The sequence below is a fragment of the Candoia aspera genome, chromosome 2, assembly GCF_035149785.1.
Source record: "Candoia aspera isolate rCanAsp1 chromosome 2, rCanAsp1.hap2, whole genome shotgun sequence".
Classification (NCBI taxonomy): Eukaryota; Metazoa; Chordata; class Lepidosauria; order Squamata; family Boidae; genus Candoia; species Candoia aspera.
In genome coordinates, this window is record NC_086154.1 from 13966009 (window position 1) to 13981163 (window position 15155).

General features: G+C 42.4%; 1 protein-coding gene across 1 annotated transcript; it reads left to right on the plus strand.

Moving 5' to 3' along the window:
* The first annotated feature begins 272 nt into the window (after window positions 1–272).
* LOC134489895 (vomeronasal type-2 receptor 26-like) lies at window positions 273–10336 on the plus strand. Its single transcript, XM_063292767.1, has 6 exons — window positions 273–554; window positions 920–1129; window positions 3250–3390; window positions 3685–3915; window positions 7435–7558; window positions 9426–10336. Exons 1-6 carry the CDS (start codon window positions 273–275, stop codon window positions 10334–10336), a joined length of 1899 nt encoding a protein of 632 aa, XP_063148837.1.
* The last annotated feature ends 4819 nt before the right edge of the window (window positions 10337–15155 follow it).

Sequence of the window (15155 nt, forward strand, 5' to 3'; positions counted from 1 at the left end):
GCCTGACCATTGTTAGCATTGCAATGTTGTGACCATGAGGCTCTGGTTCACCGTTCTTTGCCCTTCATGAGATCAACCAGATCAGTTTACAGGTTTTAGGCTCATCCATTCCATCATTATTCCACTGATGTCAGAGTGTGGATTTCTGAATGGTTCTTAGCATAGTCATAAGACAGAAATCCAATTGATTTGTTATAAATGCCCCTACCACCTGTCCTTATAAACCAAAGATGACAACCTATTAATATCTCTTCTGCTGTAGTATCAAGGGTATGAGTTTCAGCCATATCTTGCCATTCCTGCTTGCCATTCATGAGATCAATCAGCGTCCTAGGCTGCTCCACAATTTCACCCTGGGCTACAGCCTCTATGAGAACTTCTTCAGTGCAAGAATGACATATGAAGCCATGCTGGACTTGCTATCAACGGGGCAGGAGAATGTCCCAAACTACAGATGTGGGAGACCAAAACATCTGTTGACAGTGCTTGAAGGAACTGATTCCGAGCTCTTTCATCAAGTGACAACCATGCTGGGCATCTACAAAATCCCACAGGTAAGAATGGATGCTGAAATAATTCCAGTTTGTAAAGTCTCCAGAAAGTCCAAAAGGTAGCCCTGGCCGATATCAACAAATAAGAAGAGGCGATTGATGGAGCTTAAAGGACACTTGAAATAGGATGCATGCAAATGCGTTTCTCTTCACTCTGGGATTAGTTAATGGCATAGGTGTTGAAAAATAAGCTGGTCTCCCAGAGTTCCCCTTTCCTTGCTACTGAATCAGACTCACATTCTAAGCAAGAGAGTGACTGGCAATTGGGAAAGCCGATTTCATGGTTCAGACCTAAGACTAGGGGGAAAGGACATCTCTGTAGTGGAGAATCAGCAAGACAATCACTCCCTTTTTCTCTTTCACTGAAGATCAACTATGGGGTCATCAGCCATATTCCTGAGCAGACACAGCATTTCCCTTTCTTCTACCAGCTGAGTCCAAAACAAGAGCCTCCTCACTTGGCGATTGTCAAACTGCTCCTGCATTTCCGATGGACGTGGATCGGCCTTGTTGTTCCGGACACTGAAAGTGGAGAAAGGTTCAGGAGTTCCTTTGTGCCTGTGGCCCTCAAGAAAGGGGTTTGCGTTGCCTTCTCAGAAACCATTCCACTGTTGTATATAGTAGGGGAAGAGGAAAAAAGGATTTCTATTTTGAACAACACGGAAGTCAAAATTATTGTTCTTCAGTTGGACTTTCAGGCCACAATAGAACTAGCAGTGATAATCCAATATTTAGAAGAAGCAGAAAAGGTGTTTGAGGAGAAAGTGTGGATGGCCACAACTTTGCCAGACATATCTGTGAGATTGTTTTATCGAATGATTGATCTCCAGCATAAACATCTTTTGTTATCTTTCTTACCTCTGGCAAACAAAAGGACAAAACATTATGATTTTAACACGTATTTCTCTGCCAGTGAGAAATGTGGGGAGGCAGCATTTCAGTGCTCCTCTTCACACCCTATTTTGTCTAAGAAAGTTCGGAAGAGATGCACAGAAAGAGAGAAGTGGGAGATCCCTCCCCGTGATTTGGTTGCCAGAATTCTGTCTGAGGATGCCTCCAGTATTTCCACTTCAGTCCAGGCTGTGGCCAGAGTCCTCCATGCTGTCTCTTCCTCCCGCCTGACCCGGAGGAGAATCAGGGTTGGAGACCATCTCATTCCCCTGGAGGTACAGCCATGGCAAGTAAGACTTTTCTCTGAATGTCTGCTAATGACCCACATTAAATTCTCTTGTATTTGTTAAAAATGGGCAGCGTTGGACATGAGGTGGGATAGTCCCCACAGCAATTGCCCAAGTTTGAGTGTTTGTTCTGACCAAATGTGGAGGCTTGGAGAGAAAGAAGGAGAGATTCTGCTATTAGATCTCCCAAAGTGAAGGGATGTGCTGGTTTGAGAAGCTGGGAGAAGAAGGAATGAAGAGGAAGGCTCTTTCCCTATTTGCAGAATAAATCAGCTTCAGGATGTTACAGAAACCATCAGGTTTCTTGACTATCCAACATTGCCCTCATTTAGCTTCTAGATCAGGGAATTTTTTTCTCACTTCCTGTCCTGCCACCTTAAGAGGATGTGATGTCTGTGCCAGGTCAGCTGACTTTCTTTACACTGCAGCTTCGTAAACAAATTGTTCATCAACTTTTTCTTCTCTATTGGTCCTCTCACTTAGGACTTGATACCAAGATCTTTTCTTGGCTCTTTCTCTTCCATTGAAAGGAAAATCTTAGAATGTGTAGCCCAATCTTTACTCCCAACCCTTCCCATCACCACCTTTTGGTTTCATAAACTGATGAAGTAGGAAGTCGCAAAACCCAGGGAGATGAGAAAGTAATACACTCTCAAGTTATTTGCTGCCTCCTTCGCCTTCCTTTTTGTGAACTTCCAAGTGGCCTGTGGGGTTTCTGCATCCCCAGCGTCTGCAAAAAGAAGCAACCTCTCTGGTATTGCCCCTTCCATTTTCAGGGCATCAACAGGCAAGGAAATGTACATCCTCCAGACATAGCACAGCAGCAGGAACGGGGCAGGTCTGGCAGCAGGACTATCTGTCATCTCTGGACCTCTTGCGTGGCCCTTCTTCTACACCGAGCTCTTAGCTGTATCCAAACAAACACCAAGATCAGAACAGAAGAGTTCCTTGGGATGTGTTCCCCCTTCCAAACTGGATGTTTTAACTTTGCCCACTTTCAATGTGTTTCTACCTCCCAATCATTCCACCCTTTTTCATATCATCAACCTTCAAAGCTTAGTTGCCCCTGCTAGCAGGGCATAGTCCATTCAACATTAGAGGGACAGGAAGATGTTGCCACCACTCTTGTGCAGCTCTGTTGGACCATGCCCCACACATCCTGTGTCCAACTCTTTAGACAGACAACAGCAGAACAGCAACTGCTGGCCAGTGACCAATGCAGAGGGAGCATATCCACTTCAGCCTCAAATGCTCAATATCCCCTCCGACTGACCACATCTATTACCTGCCACCTTCTGCTGCTCTTACCAAAAACACAAATTTTAGGTGGAGCACCTGAGGTTCACCTGAGGCTTTCTCACTCAAGAGCTGCAGAAGTGATGAAGGCAGTGTGATGGGGACAAGGCACAAAAAGGGTTTGCCAAGTCTGGTTTCTGACATGCTTAAGTGCAAGTAAGGAAAGGCCCAGAAAAGCACTGTCACACAGATTTCCAAATCCCAAGACTTCTTGTCCATTTCAGGGGCTTTCTGTAACACTAGTCAACTTCAGCTTCCTGCCGAGGTACCAGGTCTTCCCCTCATATACAGTACCAGGAGATCCTAATCTGAAAACACAGAAGAAGGACATTTCTGCAAAGCTTAACCGCTGCAAAGGTGAAATGGTACAAATGAGGAATGTCCCCATAGATAGATGCTGAATCCAAACATGTCTTTTCTACAGCACCCAGATGGTTGGATAGTTCCTTCTAGAAAATGACATGGCTGAAGGCAGGAGGTGGGGGGCAACAAGCAGGCCAGAGATCTCTTGATAGTCAGAAAGAACATAAAGCATATGTCCCTAACTAGATTTCTCCCAAACATTGGAGAAGGAGGAACTCAGCTGAACACCCCCCTTTTGCACTAGGGCTCAAAAGGGAATGTGTAAGGTACAGTGGCAATTCTCCATGTCTTTCTAGCTTCATCCTTTTCTAAGAAACGTCCAGCTTTACAATCTTACTGAGGATGACGTTTATTTGGATGAGAATGGAGATCCTGCTGCTGATTTTGATATCATGGAGTGGGCAGTATTTCCCAACAAGTCTGCCGCTCGGGTGACAATTGGAAAGATCGAAAGAGAGGCCTCTTCAGAAGTCAAGATCTCCGTCAATCAGAGTGCCATCATATGGCCAACGTCATTTAACCAGGTAGCTGAGTCTGACTGTATGTGTGTGTTTTTTTAAATTTTTCTGCTCCTATATATCCGAGTATCAGGATTATTAGGTAGAGTAACAGAATCTTGCAAGTCAGAATGCTCCTTCCCCCTCCTTCACGTCTATCTTTTTGAGAACTAGAGAGGGTCTTGGCTGAGACATTTGCATACATTTCAGTCCTTCCATGGACTCAGGCCTCTTTTATCGGACCGTTCTCTTGGTAGTGACTCTGCCACCCATCCCTCAAGGCCATTCCCACTGCCTTCTGCAGCTTTGGACTGCATTACCCAGAGTTTGTTATTTTTGGCCATTCAAACTCAGGCTGGTGATATTTGCAGTCTACACTGCCTGTTGCCTTTTCTTTTCTTTTTGAAAAATATTTTTTATTAAAATAAAATTGTACATAAGATTAAAAAACAAGTGAAACATAAAAGGAATGAAAAGAAATGAGCCTTTCCTAGTTGATTGTCCATAACTCCAAATAAGAAAACTTCTGCTTTCATCTGAATATTAATCTCTGCATTACCATCTGTATTTCTGTCCAACACCTTCTCACTTTTTCACAAGTCCACCCTGCATGATGAAATGTCCCTTCAGGTTTTGCACATTTCCAACAGTAATTAGAAGTCCCTTAATACATATTGGACAATTTCTCTGGTGTTTTCCTGTATACCAAAAATCCATCATTTTATCGATGTTTTCTTTTAAGTTGTAAAACAATGTGACTTTTAAACATTGAAACCACATTCTCTGCCACTGATCCATTTGAATATTATCACCAACGTTCTTGGCTGTACCTTTTTTAACGTGCTTTTCTTCTGTCTCAAATCTCAGCAAAAGATTATGCATTTTACCAATCAAATGTTCATCATTTGTACAAAATTCATTTTCAAAATCTGTTTTATAATATTCTGTTCCTGCTCCTTTTTATCTATATTAATTCTTTCTCTTAATTGTGCACATGACAACCACTGAAAACTAAATCCCTCTACCATCAATCGTTCTCTCAATTCCACCTTCAGCTCTTTGTTTTCCTGGACTAGCAAATCTTTCTACGTTAACCATTTTTCTTTGCCCACTGTTTTTTCTTGTCATCCAAATTTGCCATCCAAATCAGACCATTCTAAAAGGCTCTTGTTTCTTTTTTATTATTGTTAAACTTTATTAGATTTTCAAGATCAAAACATAAAAGCTAACAAAAAGGAAGAATTAGGATTGAAAGTAAAATAGAAGAATAGAGTGCAAAAAAAGAAAAAGTCAAAAGTGCAGGAAAAGAAAAAGAAAGAAAAGAAAATCCTGGAAAAGAATGACTCCTGACTTCCTTCCCAACAGATATGTGTACATTTACATTAAGTTCTTACTCTAAATGTAGAACATGGCTTTCATTCTTTCTATTGTCCATTATTATTTCTAATCATCAAATCCATATATCATGATTTCTTTTTTTTCTGCTTCATGCAAAATGTCCAGAAGGGGTTTCTAGGTAGCTTTGAAATTATTCAGTGTCTTTTCTCTAATCAAAGCTGTCAATTTCACCATCTCAGCCAATTGCATCCACTTCAACACCCATTCTCCCACTGTAGGTAATTATGGATCTTTCCATCTTTGTGTAGATAAGATCCTTGCTGCTCAAATTGTTAAAAGCTTTCTCTGTATCCAGAAAAATCAGTGCCACTTGTTTTACGGTTGTAAGTTGTAAGTCTTCAGTGATATCCAACACAGTCCTCACAATGTCTCTTCATTGCCTTTTGGGTAAAGACCCACATCAATCGTCATGAATAAAGACCTGTAAAATATTCTTCAATCTATCAGCCAATATTTGGGTAAATATTCCATAATCATTATTCAGCCATGAAATCAGTCTATAATTCTTAGTTAAAGGAAGGTCTTGTCCCTCCTTTGGTAATGAGGCAATTCTGGACCCTTTCCAAGATTCTGGCATTGCAGAAAGGTGGTAAAAGTTGACCCTCAAAACATTTGTAATACGAACTGGGAAGTCCATCTGACCCTGGTGCTTTCCCTACTTTAATCTTTTTTATTTCTTCAGCTACCTCAAAAGTTCTTCTAGAACTATTCATGGATGGTTTCTGTGATTGTGAAAGATTTGGCAACTTTTTTTTCTTCAAATATTCATCCACCTTTTCCAGGGAGACCTCCTGTTTTTTAATACAGATTTGAATAAAATTCATAGAACGATTTCCAAAATCTCTCTCTCACTGCTGTTATCATATATAAAAGCAAACTTCCGTGGATTCTTTCCAAGGGGTCACCAAAAGTTGACCACTGATGCTTCGTCATCATTTCTCATGGAGATCTCTTCTCCACCACATCCATTTGACCCTCCTCCAAGTCTCCTTAAACTTTTCCCAAGAATTCTCTGGCTTTTTGAACAGAGGTCAATCGAAATCTTTTCTGTTCAAAGGGAAAAATTTCATTGTATTTTATTACATTGTAATTTTAACATTGTAAATTTAATATGTAAATTTAAAACATAGTTTTGAAATTACAATGTATTTTAACTATGTGTGTTGAAATTGAATAAAGCTTTCATTAAAAGAAAAAAAAGACAACAGTGAAAATTGCTACTTCCAATTAATCCCAGCGAAATGGGATCTTCTGCTTCAGTATCTCAGAAAAAATATCTTTTCTCTTACTTAAAATTCTGATAGGAATCTCCTATCACATAATTATATCTACATCTTCAATCTTGAATTAAAATGGCATTGCAGAACTTGATCCCACATTGTTCTTCTCACAGAGGGCACTAATACATCCCTTCGAACATGCCTTCTTGCAGCAAAACAGGAATTTATCTGATACACCTTCTCAATTTCTTCGTCAATTTTTTCCTCTTCCCATTTGAAAAACTCTGACAATGCCTGGACATCCTTTCTTCTTACATCGGCATCTGGATTCTCTGGAATGGCTCTAAACCTCAGGCAGAATTCCTTCTCTCTAAGCTCCATCAGAGCCACATCGTCCTTTCCTCTTTCTAATTCCATAGCCCTAGCTTCTACGGTATTCTCCAAAGTTTCAATTCTATCATTAACTTGTTCTGTGTTTTTTTTCCAGACATTTGTTTTACAGAATCACCCATCTTACCCAATCTTTCATCTACATTTCTTTCAAGAGTCATAAATTTGGCTTCAGGATCTTTAAATGTTGTTACTGTCAACAACCAGTCTCAGGGCAACCTCTCCTTCCTCTCATTTCAAATTCTGCACTTCGAAACGATCCCAGGAAGATGAACCCAACTTAGGGGTGGCATTTAATTATGAACCCATTGGGACATTTGTCAGGATTCAGTTCATTGCTCTGGTGAACAATTATGGTGCATAAAGATGGTTATTAACTTTGCACACTGTGTAAAACACATCTATGTCATGTTCAAAATACCATGATTATAAGAAACCATGGTTCAACCCAGTTCATCAACCCAAACGGTAACTAGTTTTCATTCAGATATGTAATCCCCCTGATTCACACATTTCCCCACATTTTCTTTATGTCTAGAAGGTGCCTTTCTCGAGGTGCACTGAAAGTTGTCTCCCAGGATACACCAAGCTCACAAGAGAGGGAGCCCCAGTTTGCTGCTACGACTGTTCTCCATGTATGGAAGGAACCATCTCCATGCAGGAAGGTAAGTGGCTCAAGAGCAAAGAAGGAGCACCATCCAAGTTCAAACCAAGCCTGATCGTGATTAACTCCCAAGCCCATTGAAGCATGGAAAATGCTTCCATCTGCTGAGGAAGCCTCCATTCTACTAAGCTGGCTATCTATTTTACTGGCAAGATGCCCCATAAGCCAGACCATTCCCTTGGAGGCCTGTGTGGGTGTCGCTCAGAGAGGAAATCTCCCTTCTGCTGGGATTAGTGACACAAGTCTTATAACAGGAAGGGGTTTTCAATAGAAGAGAATGTATACGGTGGTGGTTCTTACCAGGGATTACAAAGATTGGGCTTATGGGGGGGAGGTGAAAGTTTTGGTGGATTAGTGTAATATACATACCCTGGTTCTAAATGTTGAAAAAACTAAGGAGATCTTCATCGATTTAAGAAAGAGCTGGCTCAGCCATACACCACTCTATTAAGGACACAGCTGGGGAGTCAGTCAGTAGCATGCGGTTCCTGGGGATGCAGATGATGAATAGTCTGACTTGGGCTCTCAAGGCTTCATCCTTGGTACAACAGGCACAGCAGCATTCGCATTTTCAGTGCCAGACCAGGAAAAACGCGGCCTCCCCTCCACCTCCCCTCCACCTCCCCTCCACCTCCCCTCCTCCTTTCTTTCTATACAGGCACTATGGAGAGTGCCTTGACCAATTGCCTTTCCACCTGGCTTGGAGGCTGCAGTGCCTCGGATAAGAACTCTGTGCAGCAGGTGGTGAGGGCAGCAGAGAGGATAATGGGGATCTCACGTCCTCCCATTCAGGATAGAGCGTATAGTGAAATATTGTCAGTGACCCCCTCCCACCTGCATTGCGGCTTGTTCTGCTTGTGACCCTCTGGTAAAAGGTTCCTCTGCATTCAATGCAGAACAGCTGAATTGGGTAATTGATTGATTGATTGATTGATTGATTGATTGATTGGTGAAATTTACCCACCGCCCATCTCCCCCAAAAGAGGGACTCTGGGCGGTTTACAGTAAAATCCAGTGCAAAAGATAAACATTAAAATCTCATAAAACAGTCAGTATAAAACAGTTGTAATAGTTTTGTCCCCTGGGCTATTCCATTCCTGAACTCTTAATAATCCCCTCTCATTTCATTGTGGTGCATGTTGTATGTAGGATGGTGATATTTATTAGGGATAATGATTAGTGGAGTGGAATGGGAAAGAATATATGTTATATAGTATAGTACTTATTTTCTGTGAGACAATTGCAATGAAATTTCATTGTAATGTGCACTTTGGTGTATAGTGGAATGACAATAAAAGTATTCCATTCCATTCCATTCTATTCCATATCCTATCCTATCCTATCCTATCCTATTCTAGTAGATCATGGTTCAACCGTGTTTAACTTGGTGTCTTCTTTGCTTGGCTCTTTGCTTGCAGACCTTTCATTACCTGACTAGGTAACAGCATCATTGCTCCCGCTGCTGATGCTGCTGATAATACTGATGGAGTTACCTGGTTGGGTGATGACACTTCTACAAGCAAACAACCACGCTCAGAAAGCAACAAGGACTCCACAGAAAGGGGATTGATTTACAGGAGATATATTAGAGGAATAAGCAAAACCCAGCACCAAACTGACTACCAGAGAAAGTGTCCTAAAGCACATGATCCGTCTATCTGTGCCTGGGAAGAAAAGCAGAAAAAGTCAGCTGAGTTTAGCGGCCTTTAGAACAAGAGCCATCAGTGTGAGAGAAAAGGAACCCAGAGTAAATCCTTAATGCTCTATCTCCACTCTGCTGACCCCTTCCTAGTCATTTGGTCAGGAGATGCTGAAGAGTCATTGCCACCCAATTCATTAGTGAGACAGCAATTGTTTATGTTCCTCAGATGCGGCCCATTGTGAAAAGTGTCCTGATGACCAGCATTCCAATGAGAAGCGAGATCACTGTCTCCCCAAAGTTATAAGCTTCCTCTCCTATCAAGAAAAGTTGGGTCTCATGCTGGCTCTCATTGCTTCTTTTTTGTCTCTAATCACTGGCTTTGTCCTAGGACTCTTCATTAAATACCAAGAAACCCCCATTGTCAAAGCCAACAACCGGGACCTCACCTACATTCTCCTGGTTTCTCTTCTCCTTTCCTTCTTGACCTCCTTTCTATTCATTGGACAACCCAAGACAGTGACCTGCCTTCTTCGACAAACTGCCTTCAGTGTTGTTTTCTCGGTTGCCGTGTCTTCCTTGCTGGCCAAGACCGTCATGGTGGTGGTGGCCTTCCTGGCCACCAAGCCAGGCAGCAGGATGAGCAAATGGCTGGGGAAGAGTCTGGCTAATTCCATTGTCTTGTCCTGCTCTGGTGTTCAGATGGGCATCTGTATGTTATGGCTGGGAATCTCTCCCCCATTTCCAGAGTCCAATCTTCATTCCCAACCAGGACAGATCCTGCTGCAATGCAATGAAGGCTCAATCACCATGTTCTATACTGCCCTGGGCTACATGGGCTTTCTGGCTGCCATCTGCTTCTTGCTGGCTTTTCTAGCCCGCAAACTTCCAGGGTCCTTCAACGAAGCCAAGTTGATCACCTTCAGCATGTTGGTCTTCTGCAGCGTTTGGGTCTCCTTTATCCCCACCTACCTCAGCACCAAAGGGAAATACATGGTAGCTGTGCAAATCTTCTCTATTCTGGCCTCCAGCCTGGGCTTACTGAGCTGCATTTTTGTCCCCAAATGCTACATCATTATTCTCAGACCTGACTTGAATGTGAAGGAGCATCTGATGAGGAAAACTGATGAGACCTTTTAATTTTGGAATCTATCTTTTTAATCTATAATTTACTGGTAATTTAAAATAATATCACTTAGAATTAAAGTGCTTTATATGTGTTCTTAAGTCTTCCTTCCTTGAATGTGACTGTGAACTTTAATGTTAGAGAAATGAAATAGATAAGTTAAATTCCATCATTGTGTTATTATTTATCATGATCCATATTCAGGCAGAATCATAACATTACTGGCATTAATAATTACTAATAAATTAATAATTAATAAAACCACCCAGAGTTCCTCTGGGGGAGGAGATGGACAGTGTCAAATTTGATGAATGAATGATATGATATGATATGATATGATATGATATGAAATGAAATGAAATGAAATGAACAAGCAGTTTTAAGCATAAAATTGCCTCTCATTTCTTAACAATAAGTAAGAAGAGGCAGAATAAGGATAACCACTTGAGAAGGATGAGGGAAGACCAGCAAGACTCAGCAGAAGCAGCTTCATCTCTCCCTGTTTCAAAAATGAGAGATTTATTTAGAAGAGAAGAGAATTCGAGCCCTTTTGTAGTTATGGCTTTCAACTGCAGCTCGAATTATCTCACGTGGATAGACTGCACAATAGGCCCAGAAAATTGTAAATGGATTTTTTCACCCAAAAATGTATTTTTAGTAGTATTTCTTAAAAGATTTTGCATATCTAATAGGAACTATATTCAAAGAAAAGAAAAGTATCATAATGAAATCCACAAGACAAAATTGTCCCATCTCTCCTTCCTTATTCCCTTTGGCCTTTGAGCCATTGGTGAGGGAGGGATAGCAAGGGCAACAAATTTTGGGAATCCAAGTGCCAGATCAAGAACAAAAACCTAAAATTACATGCAAATGATGTTGTATTCACAGTTCCTCATCCAAAGTGTTCTTTTTGATCAATAACAGAATAAATAGAGCAACATTTGCAGTAAAGAATAGGTTTTAGTATTACTGTAAAACTGATTCAGTACCTGGGGATGTCAGTTTAAAAACAATAGTAAAGATTTACTCAGGAATAAACTGTAATGGTTGCCTAATCCCAAATACTCAGTCTCACAAACTTGGGCTTAAGGATAACTGATTTATTAAAGGAATAGTATGCAAATACAGAGAAAGCTGACAATGAGCAAAAGCGCGCCAAATACAAACTTAAAGCATTGCCTGTGAGCAAGTTCCGCCCTCATCCCTCGTCAGGGCGCTCCCCCTCCCAGGTGCTAGGAACCGTTAGACGCGCCTGGGAAAGTAACCTTGAGCAGGAGCGCAAACCCAAACATACATTCCAAGCCCTCAAAACAACGGAGGGCGGAGGAATGGAAAAACCCGGGTGAAGGAACACGGAACAGAAGATGACATGTGAAACGTTACAATGTTAACAGCACATTGAAATGGGTAACATGACATATTGCCCCTCCTAAATGAAGGTTATGGAGCAGGTTTGTCAGGATAGGCAGAGTGAAATTGGGCTACAAGACGAGGGGAGAGTACGTCTGGAGCAGCAACCCATTCAGGATGAGGGAAATGTTTCCAGCGGACGAGGTACTGCAAAGTGGAGCGCTGGCGTCGAGAGTCCAGGATGGATGTCACCTCGAAGTGTTGCTGGTTGTCGATCATGAGTGGAGGTGGTGGAATGGGTTGGGGATGCCAGCGGTCCGACGGCAGGTAGGGCTTGAGTAAACTACAATGGAAAACAGGATGTAAACATTTAAGGTTGTGAGGCAGATCAAGTTTAAATGTAACAGGGTTAATTTGGGCGATAATTGGAAAAGGTCCCACGAACTTAGGGCCAAGTTTCTTGGAGGGCTGTGGGGATTTGAGAAATTTAGTTGATAAGTAGACTTTATCTCCGACAGTAAAAGATGGTTCTGGGGAACGCCTTGCATCGACATGGCGTTTGTAAGTAGCCTGGGCATGGAGGAGAGCTTGTTGAATGTTAAGCCATGAGTGTTTGAGAGAGTCAGCCCAGTCAGTAAGGGAAGCTGGTAGCGGTTGTGGATGGGGAAGTTCAGGAATAGAAACGAAATCGCGTCCAAAAACTGTTTTAAAAGGAACTTGACCAGTGCTTTGATGAACGGCATTGTTATAGGCGACCTCTGCAAACGGGAGTAGGTCGACCCAATTGTCCTGTTGGTAATTAACAAAAGCCCTGAGATATTGTTCCAGTGTAGAGTTAACCGCCTCTGTAGATCCATCCATTTCCGGATGCCACGCGGTGGAAAGTGACTGTTTGGTGCCCAGAAGTTTCAAAAATGCCCGCCAGAATTGTGACGTAAATTGTGTGCCTCTGTCACTCACCAAACGGGCGGGGATACCGTGGAGGCGGTACACATGGATGAGGAAGAGGCGAGCCAGCTGTTGTGCGGTGGGGATAGAAGCGCATGGGATGAAGTGAGCTTGCTTGGAGAAAAAGTCTTTGATGACCCAAATGACTGTTTTCCGTTGACTAGGGGGTAACATGACATAAACATTCATAGTTTTGGGAAAATACAATGGCAAAAATCTTAAGATGGAAGAAGTTAAATCTGTCCTGGAGAAGAAGAAGAAGAGGAATATGAATATTTTACCTGGTATCAACTTTCTATTTCCAACGATTCCAGTCAGGATTGGAGATAAAACTCTGAAAGAGCAGCCAGCACAAATCACTGTCCCCGTTTGGTCAGACCAAAGTCTAAAGAATAAATTTAGGATTTTGCGAGATGCAAAAGAAAGAGGTGGAAGTGTTGTGTTAAATCTCACCTACATTCTCCTGGTTTCCCTTCTCCTTTCCTTCTTGACCTCCTTTCCATTCATTGGATGCCCCAAGACAGTGACCTTCCCTAGTCGCTAGTATAGCTGCATCCTGGCTTCCTCAAGGATGTGCTGACAACCACAGGGTTAGAACACCGACACACCTACATGCAGAAAGACACACGGACATCCCCCTCAACCTAGAAAAGGGAGAGCCAGGCCAGTGGGTGTGTGGCGAGCGGGAGAAAGAGATAGGAGGAAGAGATGGCCAGCCGACTTGGAAGCCCTGAGTGATGACTGAGCAAGTGCAGTGGCTAAAGCCAAGCAAGAGGGCTGCTGAGGACCTGCCAAGGGCACAAGCCATAATACACCACCCATCTCAGCTTGATCCCTCTCAGGATCTTGGCTTCGGAGCTCATCTTGCCTGCTTAGTAGCAAATTTGCTTAAGAGCAGAGCTTGGAGCTCAGCTCAGAGCTTGGCAGCCATTTTGTTTTGCCCCCGTGTTGAGGCCGCACAGAATCCTCAACAAGGGAAAAACCTTCAGAGAGAGGCCTGGCTTATATGCCAATATACACTCTTTAAGACTTTGGCATCTGTACAGACTGAGCCCCAAAGTCTTCTTCAGGTGGCTAAGCCTACTCATAACAGGTCAAGTGCCTATGATTAAGCAATGTCTGTGCTCAAATACAGGATTGTGACAAGTGTTCAGCTAAGCTGTGCTGTGTCCCAGCATCCAAAAAAGGACCTCTCACATAGCAACGGTTCGGAAAACAGGAATTTGCCATGACAGCCTGAGAATGAAACTCAAGGCTGCCCTGCCTTAGACCCTCCTTAGTATTAGAGAAGCAAAGGAGAGAGACTGAATGGCTGGCATATCTTCTGGTGTCTGTTTCCCGATCTGGCCGGCGTCAAAGGGCTGACATTATTCTTGAGGGCCCAAGAATGGGAAGGAATCTTACTGTTTTCCCAAGTTAGGGACACACTATGCTGTTTACCAAGAAACCATGTGGATCCTTATAAACAATAGAGTGCCAGATGATGGGTCCTCAGGATAGGTCAAAATCAACGTGTCCTGAGGAAGAGCTGAAGACCATTTCAGGTATGAATGGGATTTATGCAGTGGGGGGGGGGGAAGCCTTTCAGGGCAGACATCCAAAGTAAAGCACGTCCCTGACGGATGGTTGCCCAGTCTGTGTGTGAATGCATCCAACGAAGGGAAGGCCCCCACCTTTCTAGAATCCTCAATTTTACACAGAAGCTTCTCACACCGGTCAACTCGGCTTATTATTACATCATCATCAGGCACATCATCTCCATGAGAACATTTGTTTCTAGCACTTTTAGGAGAACAAACTACTGGTTCTTACATTTTGGTTTTCTTTTATGCAAATTAGATGCAAGGTAATATAAATCAAAGAAAATGCGATATCAAGTCCAAAACCTACAGCAAAGCAGCAAAATCCAGGGAACTACTATCCTACCTCCTTACTATGAACATGAAGATTTCTGGTCATCTCCTTTTCAGAACTCAACTGGTGACTTTCTAAGAGATGTTCCCCATGATTCATCTGGATGACATCTCAGTCCCTGGATGTGGCTATTCTTGTTGGCAGATTGCTAGGAAAGCCTTTGGCCCAGGAGAGATCAGAAAAGTCACAATCCAGGCATTTCTATAAAATAATCTTATTTACAGAAAGCAGAACATATTTAAAACCTTCTGCATTCTTGCAGGGTCTCAGTGAGAGCTGCTTAACTCTCTACATGCCTACACAGAAGGGAAACAGAAACTAAAACAAGTCCAGGCAAGTTCTTTCTCCCAGGTGCAAAAATTAACTTTCCAAAAGGGGACAGTTGAATTCAACCTCTTCACCCGGCCAAAATGATTAGTTACCATAGTAACCTTAATCTGTAGTAGAAAACATTAACAATTCTGGGGTGTCTGACCTGAATTTAGGAAGATGGCCTTACCCACAGCAGGGCAGGGCGAGGAGGAATTGCAATATGCCCATCGGCTCGTTAAGCACTGTCCAGAATAATTCATAATAAGACTCACAGCAGATATTAAGACTATTACAACTTTTAAAATTTTA